The 15,260-nt window shown below is 35.4% G+C and overlaps 1 protein-coding gene across 4 annotated transcripts in view; it reads right to left on the minus strand.

Annotated features, from left to right (window-relative positions):
* Positions 1 to 3,312: 3,312 nt before the first annotated feature.
* The window catches only part of PEX2 (peroxisomal biogenesis factor 2), a 28,024-nt gene continuing 16,076 nt past the window's right edge, over positions 3,313 to 15,260 (minus strand). For all 4 annotated transcript variants that reach the window (XM_056824125.1, XM_056824124.1, XM_016431463.2 and 1 more), the window contains 2 exons: positions 7,131 to 7,257; positions 3,313 to 6,085 (listed from right to left, as the gene is read on the minus strand). In XM_056824125.1, the coding sequence (XP_056680103.1) occupies positions 5,148 to 6,065 (918 nt within the window). In that variant the 5' untranslated portion in view covers positions 6,066 to 6,085; positions 7,131 to 7,257 and the 3' untranslated portion in view covers positions 3,313 to 5,147. The remainder of the gene's footprint in view (positions 6,086 to 7,130; positions 7,258 to 15,260) is intronic.

Consider the following 15,260-nt stretch of genomic DNA (forward strand, 5'->3'; position numbering starts at 1 on the left):
TCACAGGATGGAATCTGTTCCATCGATGCATATCTGTTTTTAGAACTGCCTGGGACACTAAGAAATGACTTCTACAAAGCACACTACTGTATATCAGAAGCAGCTCTTGAATTGAGGTCTTCCTAGTTCTAAGTAGGTTCTCAATTGACTATCACATGTTGTCTCTCAAGTCTGTGTGGCTTTGGGCAAGTTACTTAAGCTCTTTAAAGACTCAAGTTTCCTCTTCTTCCTCAAAATATTTATGTAGCACCTATAGTTTCCTGCCACTGTACTAAGCACTTTAATAATAATATTTATACTTACTATGTGCAAAGCACCTAGTGACACTATACTAAGTGCTTTACAAATATAATCTCATTAATTCTCATAACCTATACTATTATTATTCTCATTTTACAATTGAGGAAACTGAGGCAAACAGAAATTAAGTGACTTGTCCAAGGTCACATTTGAAGCAAGATTTGAAATAAAATGAAAGATTTGGGTTAGATTTTTTCTCAAATCCTTCTGGGCTCTAAACCTATCATCCTTATTTCTCTTAAAAGTGATACTATTTATAGTTGTTAAGTTCTGGGCAAGTTTGGAAAAGCCAATTTAATCCACAACTTAGTTGAACTAATAGTAACCTTTAGCCTCACATTCCCCTAAAAAAGGTAGAAGCTAAAGCCCTTAGAGATTAGGCAACATGAGGGAAGGCTCTAGTGACAAGGAAGAAAGGAGGGGAGTTGATGGAGTTTCAGATAATTCCCAAAGTATATGTGTGTGTTGGGGGGTGGGGGGAGTGGGAGTGCATTAACAGTGAATAACATACTAAATGGGCTAGTAACACTCATAAAAATATTTGCCAAAAAAATTTTATAATTTTGCAGTTTTATTTTCCAATTCAAATAAAAGGAAATTATTGAAAGGTAGGATTTCTAAAGAAAATATTCATATAGCCACCTTAAGACTTGTAGTAATAAGAGTCAATGCTCATTTTAAAATTCTTTAAAACATTACAGTTTTTAGAAAATAAAACACAATTTTTTTCCTGGTGTTGACATTTTACTCATAAAGTAAATTATTTAAAACATCAGAAGAGGTATCCATTTGGTTAATTCTTAGCTATCTGGATTTTTCTGAATTTGTTATCTTGAGAAAAGTACAACCATTTTATACTTTTTCTTCTATAGTTAAAGAATAGTAATGAAGAGCTCAATTTAAAAAATACAATTATAATTTGAATAGTCAAAATACTCCAAGTATCTTTCAGATACCTGGTACTTAACATGAATTGTTTTTCTAAAGTACTTCTTTTACTAAGAAAGCAAAATACCAGAAAAGAAAAATATTGATTACCATCCTGACTAGTTGGTTGACTAGTCTGTTCAAAAGAACAGACTTCCAAATAAGGGCATGTATGCATATATGCACACACACTGTCTATTATTTTCACTGCTATGGGGAACTACTGATGAGGAAACCCCCAGCCAAAGATGAATAACAACTGTTCTCCATCTTAGAGTCCTAGGACGTTGCCTGAAGGCACAAAAGTTATGGCACTTGCCTTTAGTGGCAGAACCAGTCAGTATCAGAGGCTAAGTATCTATCACTCTCTCCCAAGATAATCCCAGAAATTCATTATGAAAAAAGGTATCTGCCTTCAGAAAAAGAACTAACAGAGTCTGAATGTAGACCACAACATACTACATTTCAATTGCTTCTTCTCTTTTTCTTTCACAAAACAATTAATATGAAAAAAATATTTTACATAATTGTACTTATAAAATCTATATTAGATTGCTTTTGTCATAGGTAGTGGGAGGAGTGAGAGTGAGGGAGAGAAGAGGGGGGAGAATATGGAACTCAAACTTAAAAAATATATATGTTAAAAGTTGTCTTTTCTTGTAATTGAAGAAAAGTAAAATATTCTTAAAAACAATAATTTCCACTCTACAAGTCTAGAACTGGTCATCCAATCTTTGTTTAAAAGATCGCAATGGAACCCACCACTTTTTGCATTCTTTCTAGTTTTAAAAGCTTCCTTATATCAAGCCTAAAATTTGTCTCTTTGCACTTTTCACCTGTTTCTCCAAATTTTTCTCTAAGGGTTTGAGAAAAAACAAAACTAATCCTTCTTCCATATTCCTTAAAAAAACCTGAAGACAACTTTTCTAGGGTAAGTTTTAGCTTCTTCCAAGTGAAACATTCCCACTTTCTTTTATGAGTCCTCACATGGCATTGACTAAAAACACTTTCTTATCTTGATTGTTTTTCTCTGAATATTCTTTTGCCTCCCAAAATGTGGCATCAAGAACATGGTACAACACCATAGATTTGCTCTCACCAGAGCTGACTCTCATCTACTTACTCCTAAAAGCTTTTTCTGTCTTAAAGTAATCTTCAATCATATTGGCTTTCTTGGTTGCTGTTATCATGCTGTAACTCATATTTAACTTGTGGCCCGCTCAAATCCACTGATCTTTTTCAAATGAACTGATATAGAGCCAACGCCTCCCCTGTCTTGTACCTGTGAATTTAATTTTTCTGAATCCAAGTAAAACTTTACATTATCTACGTTAAATTTCATTTTCTTAGATTCAATCAAATGTCCTAGGCAAAGATCTTTTTGGATCCAATGTGGTAGCTCTCTCTGCCAGCTTTGTGTCACCTGCATGTTTGAAAAGCATGTATCTATGATATCTTCCAAGTGACTCCATGCCCTAGTGTTAGTCATCAGTTATACCCTAATCTTGATTCTGATTAGAACTGAATTTTGACCAAGGCACCAGAAGCAAATGTGAAAACAAAGAACCCTTTCCCCTCCCCAATGAGCTTGGGTTAGTTTCCATAAGTGACCCTGAGCAGACAGTCACTGGTAAGACCACCACCCCTTCCTTTTAGCTTTTCAGTGGGAGAGGAAAAGAACTATAAGATAATAAAAGTATGGATGTGTTGAAATATTCCTAGATTCCATTACATTATTTTTGTCAGTAACCCCAATGCTCTTCTAAACCTCCCTATTTCCACAAAGGACATCTTTCTAGTCTCCTAAGCTCTCAACTTCCTCTGAATCCTTGATTCCTTATTCAATTTAAAGTGATATCTCCCAAGTAAATAATAATCTTTTAATTGTCAAATTTGGTAGCCTTTCCAATCCTCATTTTTCTCGTTTTCTCTGGAGCATTTGATACTAAAAACTATACTCTCCTGCATACTTAATTTTCTTCTGAGTTTGCAGAAAATCATCCACATCAACTATAAAAATATCTCATCTTTTAAAAAATTGGAAACAAATTTCTAACCTGTTAAAAAAATTTTCCAAATGAAGAGTTTCAGTGAATTTTAAATTTATTTGTAAAATATGCACAAAACATAAATACCTGGTTAGTGTACAAGAACTGAATGATATTAGAGAAAATTACTGATTGAATTTGAATAAAAATCTTTGAATAACTACTGGATAGAATCAACAAATAAGCATTATAATTTTGCAAGCCAATGGTGTACCTCTTACATATGGATCTATTTAAGAGATATCTTTTTTTCTTTTTGCTGTGACAGTCACTAAAATCAAGTGATGAAATAAACAAATTATAATCAAGAATTTTGAAGCACTATCATAATAAGTCAAAATTAAAAAAAGATTTAGATACATTCCATAATATTCATTAAAATATCATTAATAATCATCTTTAATCATGAAAAAAATATTTTGTTTTTACTGTTCTCAAATAAAACTCACTCTTGTTTTAACAAAACCTTTAAATTGTCTATTTTTGTGTTGTTCACATATAAGAAGTAAATACGCACCTATTCGGGGCATATGCTCAAAACTAATTTACGGACGAGGTACATGATCAAAAACTTTGGAGACCACAAGTCTAGAGACGAAGTTTCATTTGTAAATTATTTTTACCTTCTAGAATATCAGCATTTAAGTTTGATAGTAAAAAAAGGTATAAAACAGATGACACAAACAAATTTCAGATGTGGCTTGAGCTTAGCTATGAGGAAAAGTATTAAAGGCATTTAATTTTATAGAGAGCTTTAAAGTTTGCAAAGCCATACACACACACACACACACACACACACACACACACACACACACACACACACACACACACACATATATACACACACACATTATTTCAAATGAGCCTCATAATAATGCTATAAGTAAGTACTGAAGCTACCATGGAGGAGAAAACAGGCTCAGAGAGGTTAAGTAATTTGTTTATGATCATACAACTAAGTTCAATATAAACAGTCTCTTATGATTCCAAGTTTAGTGATTTTTTCAAATACATTGTACAAAATGCCAATAATGTGCCATGATTTTAATATAAACAGCCCCAAATTATTTAGCAGGAGTTATCTATGGCAAACAGTGAAGTAGAAAGGGCACTGGAACTGTAATTATAAGAGCTAGGCTTAAATCTTAGGTATTATTTATTACAAATGACTTAATTAAGTGACTTTGGATAAGCCAGTGAATTTCTCTTGGCTATTAGTTTCTTTATCTGGACAGGATGATCTACAAAGCAGTGTGATGCAGTAGGAAGAACACTAGTTTTGGAGTCACAGGACCTGGGTTCAAATATCTTTTCTGAAACATGCTGGCTATGTGGCCAAAGGCAAATTATTTAACTTTCCTGGGTTTACTTAACAATATCGAAAGAACTGGTCTCAGTGGCTTCTGAGAACCATTCTATCTGTGGTACTGGGATCTGGAAAGTTCTATCTATTTCTATTATATGATCCATGACAAAAAAAGATATTATAAAGTTTTTCATATGGTATTAAGGTAAAATAATTAAAACAATATTTTATAGTTCAGTTTCTTTCCAGGAAAGAACATTCTCAGGAGTTGTTATTCAGGAGAATTAAGCAAGTAGCCATTATTAAAACTTTGGACAAAAGCCCCCCCCCCACCCCCCAATTCTTAGTTCTAATGATAACTATTTTCAAAAAATCTAAAAATTGGTCAGTTCAAATTGATGATATTTTTATTATCAAGATATAGGAGAATTTACATAATAAATTTGATATAATATAGCTTCTAGAGATTAGTGTCCTAACCATGTCTTTATAGAGACTTGAAATAACAATTCAGACAGGCATCTTTAAGGTTTTACTTATTTGTTTAAAGAAGGTGGCTTCCATTTCTAAGGAGCATTCACTTCTGACATTTCAATTCCTGACTTCAGTGGCTGCAGATTCTGTACCTCTGTGCCACACTTAGGACAAGTGAAGTACATATCAAATAAATAGCTACTTTTAACACAATAATAACAAAATACATGTACACAACCAATAGTATGAGGCATAGTGGGCCACTCTCCACAAAGGGAACATTCTTTGCCATGGGTGGCTAATGTAACATCACTGTTAGGAACACCAGTGAAAGGGATACACCAAGATGACAACTTGGCTTTCAATTTCTGGATATTAATAAGTGGTAAAAGAAAGATCAGAAATTCTGCGAAACCATGCCACAGAAGTTCCCTATTCATGTATTCAAAACCAACTTCTCGAATATTTTGGGGTTTGCAAAATACAGATCGAATACCCAAGAGACGCTCTGTCAATGTAGCAAACTTTCCTTTTTGAAGGAAAATAAGGAAATTTACCAAACTACTTAATTTCAAAAGTCCAACAATAAGATTGGTGCACTGTTTGATTTTATAGAATGATGCTAAATGGTGGTTGCGGAATAAATCATAACATCTTTCTTCTAACCATCTTCCTCCAACTGTGCAAATAGCATACCATAACTTTTGATTTTTACTTAGTGGCTGATATTTTTGTGTTTGAGAATAATTATTCTTGTATTGGATATTCATGATTGACTGTCCAACAGTGGCATTCTTGGAGTAAATGGTGAATCTCCATAAGAAAAGCCACAAAAATGCTTTTACCTCGGGTTCAAGTCGGGCTAACAGACCTGGCTTAAATCCATGAAAACAATGAGTAAACTGGGACCAAACTAATTGTTCCAGGGCTTTGTTTAGTTCCAGGGCATCCAACTGACTTATTCTTAGTACAAGGTTTGTGTGTTCAGTATTCTTTTCATTGGAAGACATGTCTTCTTCACTGCAGGACTCTAGGAAAAACAAACAATAAGCAAATATGTCCTGATTTATTAATTGCTTAAAAAATTTGTAGAAGTGTGATATTCATGTTCAGGATGTTTAGGACAAAAACTGGATCTTTATTTAGACAGTGCAAATATACTATTGTGGTTACTTACTATATTTTACAGATCTATATCTATATAAATAAATAAACTACATTTAATTGGTTACATCCCTTTTCAACAAATAATTTTTAAGGCAGAAGTGTCCCATAACGTTTTAGTTAGATAATTTAAACTATTATAAAAAATTAGAATTAGAGGTATTCTCTAAATTACCTTTAAGTTAATATGACTAATGGGGCAGTTTATCACCAGCCTAATGACAGCAAACTATAACAATTCACTGGATGGTGAGTCAAGGCTAGAGTTTAATTTTTAGCCCTGACATGTTCCACATGTGTACTTTTAAATGAGCAACTTAATTTTTACTATGTCTTGAATTGATAAAGGAAAATGGCAGGGATAAGAGAGGTCAATGCTCATTTATCCTATCAAGCTATTGTGAAAACAAAGGACAATTAATTTTCTTGAAAAAAACAATCCAAATAAATAGTTTTCTGACCATTAAATACTAAGAAGTATAAATTATACACGGAGAACATTTTCAAGGGACTCCAGAGTTATGGCAAATGTGACTTAGAAATATGCTAAGCCACAGAATCACTGGTATGGGATAAAAAAGAGAATGAAAGTTGGAGAAATTAAGTGGCTCAGGGGATAGAGAGCCTGGGTTCAAATCTGGCTTCAGACATTTCCTAGCTGTGTGACCCTGGGCAAGTCACCTACCCCACTCCCTTCCCCTTATTACCTAACCTATACCAACTCAACTGCTTTGGAAATCAATAGTATTGATTCTAAGATGAAAGGTAGGGGTTTAAAAAAAAATGAAAATAGCATGAATATAACAAATCAACAAACTGATGAGGTAGTGAGTCTTTCCCTTATCCAGTCTACCCTTTTCTTCAATTATACTTTGTTTACATAATTAAAATCCTTAGCAGAGTATACTTACATAATGTGAAGGGCAGTGATTCTGGTACAGTTTATTGTAAAAGGGCACTGCATTGGCATTCAATAGAAAAACATCCACATTTTAGCTTCATTACTGGAACACCATAGGCTAGAGCATCACAATGAATCTAAGATAAAAATTAACAAGGATTAATAAGGATGAGAATAAAGTTTTATTCTTGGGTTTGAAAAATCAACTCTATAGGTATAAGATAGAAGGGGGAACATTAGTTTATCTGAAAAAATCTCTTCAAGATTTAGTTGACTCAAGATCAGTCATCAAAATGATATGAAAGTCAAAAGGGAATCCAAACTGGCTACATTAACAGAATCACAGTATCTAAGATTATGGAATAAAAGCACAAACTTCCCAATGAATGAATGAAAATGCATTTATCAAATGCCCACTATATTCCAAGCACTGTTCTATTCATTATAGATTCAAATCCAGAAATGAAACAGTAATTGCCCTAATGGGAGGACAACATATATATATATATATATATATATAGATATATAGATATATAGATATATAGCAAAGTGGTATCTAGGTGATGGGATTTTTGTTTGGGGAGTCAAAGAATTAGTAAATAGAGGCAAATTGCAGTCCACTATCAAAGCCCTTTTCAAAGGAATGACAAGAATGACTTGCTTACTGTTCTCAGGGTAATAAGTTTAGGAAGGGTGGATGGCGAAAGGCAGGAGGCATAGTATGGCAAGATGTTCCTGTAGTAGGTACATATGAAACATGGTAGAAGTTGAGCCAGATGCATTCATTAAGGTAAGTTTACATTCACTCACTGGCTAAACATGCTCACCAGATTAACTAATACAGGGGAAAAGGCCTAGAATCTGATGGTGCAGAGTGTGGGGAGTGCAAGAGTAGCCAGTTGAATGGATGGATAGGTATAATTGAAAAGATGAAGGGGAATGGGTAAGGTAGAAGAATTAACATATGGCACAGTATTAACTATTTTATATCATTGTAAATGGTGTCCTAAAATGTTCAGTGCAGCTTTAAGTTTTAGTAGCTTAAAACTGTGCTAAGATTTTTGGGGCATTCTGCATTTCTTCATAGCCCTGGGTCTGAATTCTAGATCATGAAATATTTTCAACCCTGATTAGAGCATGTTAAAATAGCATGAGTAAAGGGCAAATAATAAAATAGGTGGCTCTGTGGATTGAGAGCCAGGTCTAGAGATGGGATGTATTGGGTTCAAATCTGGCCTCAGATACTTCCTAGTTGTATGATCCTAGGCAAGTCACAACCCCCATTGCCTAGCCCTATGTTAGGAAACCTATGGTACTTATGCCAGAAGGGCCTGCTCCCCTCCCTCTCTCTGAGTGCCTGAGGAAATTTCTCACATGACCTGCCCCTCTGCCCAGCAGCCCAATGGGACTCCAGACTCCCCTGTCTGGAGTAAGGTGGGGACTCACATGTAGCATGAGTATGTAGTTTGGGCACTTGGTCTCTAAAAGGTTAATTATCCCTGACCTGGCCCTTACCACTGTTCTTCTTTGGAAGCAATATATAATATTAATTCTAAGAGAGAAGGCAAGGGTTTAAAAAAAACCAAGAGTAATAAGAAGAGTTGAACATTATTTGAATGGTTAAAGGAAAAATCGAATATCTATATTTTAATATGTGAAATTTCTAAGGAGCAGAGAAATATCAAGTAGCTTATAATCTTGATATACATCATATGTCAACAATGATCCATTGGTTGTGTAAGGGTTAAATTAGGAGTTTGACAAAATAAGAGAAGAGCTTTTAATAATTTAACAATTTAATGAGACTATAATAGAGTTGTAAATTAATATTATCCCTTTAAGCCAGAGAAAACTTCTAGCAGCTTAACAATTAACAATTTAATTTAATTAAAATAGAGATAGTAAAAGAATATAGTAAAATGAATATAGTAAAGGAGAGAAATATAGGAAAGAGGTAGATAAAGAAAATTTCCTAATGTCTATACTAGTTATCCTATAACTACCTATAATTACAACCTAAAACTACCTATATCTACTTATAACTGCCTATAACTACCACTAATAACAACCACCCCACAAAGTTCCAACCCAACCCAGCCCAATCAAGATCAACCCAATTAGTATTTAATCCAACCCCAATTAGATCTGTCAACAATGACTAGCCATCTTCCAAAAACTTCAAAAAGCCCAAAAGCCCTTCTAAAGGCTAAAGCCCAAAAGTCCTCTCAGTAAGCTCAGGCCCACCTTTATATTCCAGCAACTAAATGCCAACCACCAACTCCCGCCCAGCAGCTCAACTGCCTCACTTCCCCTCAACTGCCAGCCCTCACTGTCAGCAATTGACCTCCCCACCAACTGATGCTGGCAGCCTTTTATCCCCTTTCCCTACTTCATTTCCTTTATGGTTCCTCCTTCCTGTCACTATGATTTCTATTTCCTATCACTGTGGGCTGGTTAACCCTTACACATCTCTATGGTAAGAGGACCTCCAGGTCCCCCATTAAATTAAAAAAGGAATAAAGAATTCCTTTTTACAGTTGGCAAGCATTTACTATGCACTTACTATGTGTCAGGCACTGTGCTACATCTCCTTCAGAAGATGGAATTTGAGCTGTCTCCTGAATGGGGCTGGAAGTCATAGGGGAGGAGGAAGTATCTTCCAGGCACAACAGAATATAAGTGAAAAGGTGTGAAGGTGGGAAATGGAATGCCTTTTGAGAAGAGTGTTAGGAGACCAGAGACAATGAATCACAGGATACATGGAGGAGGGAGACTAGAATGATAAGGAGGGGTTACAATTCTGAATTCTATATTTGATCCCGGAGGTGATAAGGAGCCATTGGAGTTTACTAAATAGGGAGGGAATGTGATTGAGGCAGGCCTGTGCTTTAGGAAGATTGCCTTGCTAGCTAAGTTGAAGGATGGATTGGGGAAAGATGTGGTATTAGTGAACCCAAAGAAGGCTACTGACAGAGTCTGCCTGTGATGAGGGCTGGTACCAGGGAGATGGTTTTATGAGTAAAGAGAGAGCATATATCCAAGGGATATTTTGAAGGTAGAAATGACAAGACTTGGAAATAGACTAGGCTGAGTGTGAGCAAGGAGCAGAGGATATCACTAGTGTTATAAGCCTGGGTGATGAGCTAGAGAGGGAATTTAGTGAAAGATGAGGGAAATAAAAAAATGCTACACCAATGTCAACCAAATGACAACACCTTTCACATTAATAAGGAAGTTAAGAAGAGAGTGGAGTTTGAAGAGAAAAAGTAATGAGTTCTGTTTTGGCTATGCTAAGTTTGAGATGTCTATGAGGTATATGATTTAGGATATATAGGAGGCATTTGGTGATAAGACACTGAAGTCAGATGGGCCAAGAAACCTGGAGAGGAAGAAAACAGGGTAAAAAGGCTGGCAAGCAAAGAATTATAGATCTAGAGTTTGGAAGGGACTTTGAAGGTCATCTAGTCTAACCCCCTTATTTTATGGATGAAGAATCGGGAGCCCAGAAAGTCTAAGAGCCTTACCAAGGTCCTCTAACTCTAATGTCAGTACTCTTTCCACCGTACTCTGCTACTTTGCCTCTCAAGGTAATCACTGTATTAACAGCTTAAGCAATAGAAGATGTGAGGTCCCTAATTCTTTGGAGAATCATCATTGATATTAGTTTCAAGTAGAGAAGACCCTTGTGGGATTTATACTGTTCCAGAGCTGGTGTGGAAGACAGTCTATAAATATGAACTAATTCTTAAGTTGCAGAGTCTTGGGTCTAGGGACTACAACATTTCTTTTTAAATGCTATCCAGATCATTACAACTTGGTGGAGTGAGTGGTAAGGGGGAAAGAGGGAGAGCCTAAGATTGTAGCAAAGGCTGAAGATTCTAGATATCCTCATCTAGAATTGTAGTTGTATCAAGACTGAAGAAGGAAGAGGACCGGACCTGCACACTCCATTAAAAGATAGAGATGCAATCTAACATAAAGTCCTATTCCAGAAACAGGTTGGAGATATCAGCAAAGAGAAATGGCAAAAAAAAAAGATGAAGAAATACCATGAGTTACAAGAAATCCATAAGGTTAGCCCAAAAGAGATGATATATATCTACAAGTACAATGTCTAAGAGAAAAGGAAAGCTTGGCCATAAGTATTTCAATTATGGCTAGAAGAAATGAAACAAAGCAAAAAATGAAATTAGGGTTGCTGAAGGAAGGGGGAAAGCTTGATGAATAGTTTAGAAAAGTAGGTGAAATTAACAAAAATAATGAAGGACAGGAAAGGGTCCTAGTAGAACAAGATCTTAAGCTATACTATTGAAGTAGATATTAATACTTATTGCATACTGATTGAAAAATAATTGGTTGGTGGAACAAATTAGCCACACAAAACCAAGAACCAACAATAACTTTAAATAAACGGAAGGAATTGTCTTTATTAAGCATCTATTATGTGCCAAGCTCTTTACAAATATTATCTTATTTTATCCTCACAACCTTGTGAGTGTTATTATGATTTTCATTTTACAGTAGACAAATGTATGATTGGGTTTTCATAGCTAGTAAATATCTGAGGCTGAATTTGAACTCAGGTCTTCCTGACTCCAGGTCTAGCACTCTATCCATTGCACCACCTAGCTGCCACTAATGGTGCCAGGGATACCAGTTCCTGGGTAAAGACTCACTACTCAACATAAACTATGGGAAAACCAGAAAACAGCCTGACAAAATTATATTTAGACCAACATCTCGTACATATACTACTTTAAGCTCCAAGGGGAAATTGGACTTAGATATCAAAGGAGGCAGAGAAGGTGATACCCTCAACGGCTATGATTAGGACATGAGTTTTTGTCCAAATGAGGAATCAGATAATATAGCATGCAATTTAAATGTTTGGGGCCAAAACATATTTAAACATACAAATATATAAGAATAAGATTCATTTCCTAATAGGGAAATGATCAAAGGATATGAACAGAAAGTTTTCAAAGGAAGAAATACATACTATCAAAAACCACACAAAAATGTTTTCCAAATCACTTAAGAGATATGCCAAATAAAGCAATTCTGAGATTTCATCTCATACCCATCATGCTGGCAAAGATGGGGAAAAAAGGGCAAATGACAGTTGTTGGAAGAGCTGTGTGAGGATAGGTGGTACTGATGAACACAGGTTAGAGCTCTGAACTGATCCAACCACTTTGAAAAGTAAATTTGGACTATTATATTATGGTGGGGAAGAAAATGACACTGGACTTTGGGTCAGAAAGGTCTGAGTTCACATCTTGCTTAATTTACTGGCTGTGTGACCCTAGGCTAGTCACTTTTTACTTTGTCTGCCTTGGTTATTAACTCATCTATAAAATGAAGATAATAGCAGCTACCTCTCAATGTTGTTTTGAGAATAAAATGAGATGACATTTGTATTTTGTAAACCTTAAAGTGCTTATATAAATGATATAGTAATAATGTTGTTAAACTAATAAAAAATTAGTAATACCATCACTAAGGTCTAAACTCCAAAGAGGGAAAAGACCAACAAGTACAAAAATATTTACAGCAATACTTTTTGCTGTAGCAAATAACTAGAAACAAAGTACATGCCCATTAACTGGGAAAGGTTGAATAAATGGTAGTATATGAATGTAATGGAATATTATTATGCTGAAAGAAATAACAAGAACGTATTAGGGGAAACACAGAAAGATATATATGAACTGGCTCAGTGCAAAAGGGTCAAATTCTCTTGTTTAAGCTTTTTTTATCTGTGCTAATACACAGTGTTATGTCCATACTTAATAAATTAAAATGCTGAATTGAGTTTTCCCTTTTTTGTAGTTTTAGCAGGTACTACTATTCTTTTTACCTAACAGAGAAAAGAACAGGTGATCTGAATAGCTGCCTAAATTTATCATCTTTGTATACTACATAGCATCTAGCACCATTTAATACACTCAGCAAGTTCTCAATAAATAAATGTTGAATATAATTGTTTACAACAAATTTAAGACAATATAAGATGCTTAAATATAATTTAACAAATATATATCAGCTAGCTGCTGGAAAAGACGCAGAGATAAAATATGGTCTCTGCCCTCATGAAACTTATTATCGAGTACAAAGTGTCATCTGAATCCTTAAAGATGAATTATTATCAGTAAAATTTTAGCACCTTGCTTTATTATATTGTAATCCCTTGACAAATGGCCTTCTACGTAACTGTTAACTTCTCATTAGTCAGACTATTTCATTCTCCTGCACATTCTGAATAAATGAGAGTTAACTGTGGCTGGTTTTTATTCAATTCAATCCAACAAATATTTATTAAACACTAATTTTATGAAAGACACTATATGCTGGGCAGTAGGGTTAAAAAGATAAATAAAAAACAAAACCCTCAAGGAGCTTACATACTACTGGGGAAATATAACATGTAACTAGGTAAGCATACATACATGATAATTGGAGGACTTTGCATTAACAACTATAAGCAACAAGAATAGTTTTCTGAAGGAACAGGCTTGGGGGGTGAGCTTTGAACAAAGCAAGGGAATGAATATAACACTAAAGTGAGTGAGAAGTGAATTTTAGGCATATATCTATGTGCAAAAAGTTAAGGATAAGAAATCAAGTGTCAAATTCAAGGAAAAGAAAGCATACCAAGTGGAGTAATGAAAAACACCTAGAAAGGAAGCCTGGAGATAGATTATACAGTGCTTTAAATACCATGGTAGGTTTGTATTTTATTCTATAGAAAGTAGGGAACCCCTGAAGATGCTTCAGCAGGGCAGTAACAGGGTAATGTGTACTTTTAAGAAGACTTCTTTGGTAGCTGCATGGAAGATAGAATAGGGACAGGAGAGATTAGAAGTCAACACCCCAAATGCAATGATCCAGATAAGAAATACGTAGAATCTGAATGAAGGAGGTAGCCTATAGATGGTCAGAAGTGGAAAATGTGAGAGACATATATGGACAGAATTGATAACATTTATTGACCATTTAGATATGTGGTGTTAGGGAGAGGGAACAGAAGATACCTGAAAGATTGTTGATTTGAGTGACTAGAGTTCATACCCAATGAGGATCAGTTAAAGGAATTGGAGGTGTTGGACCTAGAGAAGGCTGAGGGGGTATATAACTATATTCAAGCATATAAAAGGCTGTCAAATGGAACAGAGATGAAATTTGATCTTCCTTAACCAGAAGCAGTGGAAGAAAGTTGCAAAAGGCTCACTAAAGCTTGATTTAAGAAAAAGTTTTCAACAATAAGAATTTAAAAGCTAGAATAAAGCTGGGACATCTTGGTGGCTCAGTAGAAAGCCAGGCCTATAGAAGGGAGGTTCTGGGTTCAAATTTGGCCTCAGATCCTTCATAGCTGTGGGATCCTAGACAAGTCACTTAACCCTAATTGCTTAGTCCAGTGATAGTGAACCTTTTTTAGAAACTGAGTACTATAAAAATTAAATTATATTTCTAATCATAAAATATTATATTTTATGAGGTTTATTAAGGATCATTAAAAGTCAAGGAATAAAGAAGATACAAAATAAAAACCACAAGCCCATGGCTGATTATCCCATTTAAAATCCCGCACTTAGTTTACCACTATATTTGCTACATCTTTGCAAAGGAAGGAAGAGAAGAGAGCGTGGGAGGCATTACTGCCAGTTAAATACCAATAGTGATCTCGCCAACATGGAGACTCAGGAGAGATTATAGGGAATTCTGGGAAATACCAAGGACTTCTGGGAAATGAAGTCTAGGGTTCAAAATTTCCATTTTTACAAACCCAAACTGCAATCCTCACATGGCATGTGAGCTGCCTGCCCTACCACAGACAAGGGAAGGAAGTAACACTCCCATTTCCTGCTGGGCAGAGGGGCAGATCATGTGAGAAATGTTCTCAGGCACACATGGAGAGGGGGAGGGGAGCAGCCCCCTCCAGCACGCATGCCAAAGGTTCACCTACATGGGCCTAGCCCTTCTGCCTTGGAATAGATACTTAATATTGACTCAAGACAGAAGTTACAGGTTTTTTAATAATCAATACGGGGGGCAGCTGGGTAGCTCAGTGGATTGAGAGCCAGACCTAGAGATGGGAGGTCCTAGTTTCAAATCTGGCCTCAGACACTTCCTACCTGTG

This window comes from Monodelphis domestica, chromosome 3, assembly GCF_027887165.1.
Source record: "Monodelphis domestica isolate mMonDom1 chromosome 3, mMonDom1.pri, whole genome shotgun sequence".
Classification (NCBI taxonomy): Eukaryota; Metazoa; Chordata; class Mammalia; order Didelphimorphia; family Didelphidae; genus Monodelphis; species Monodelphis domestica.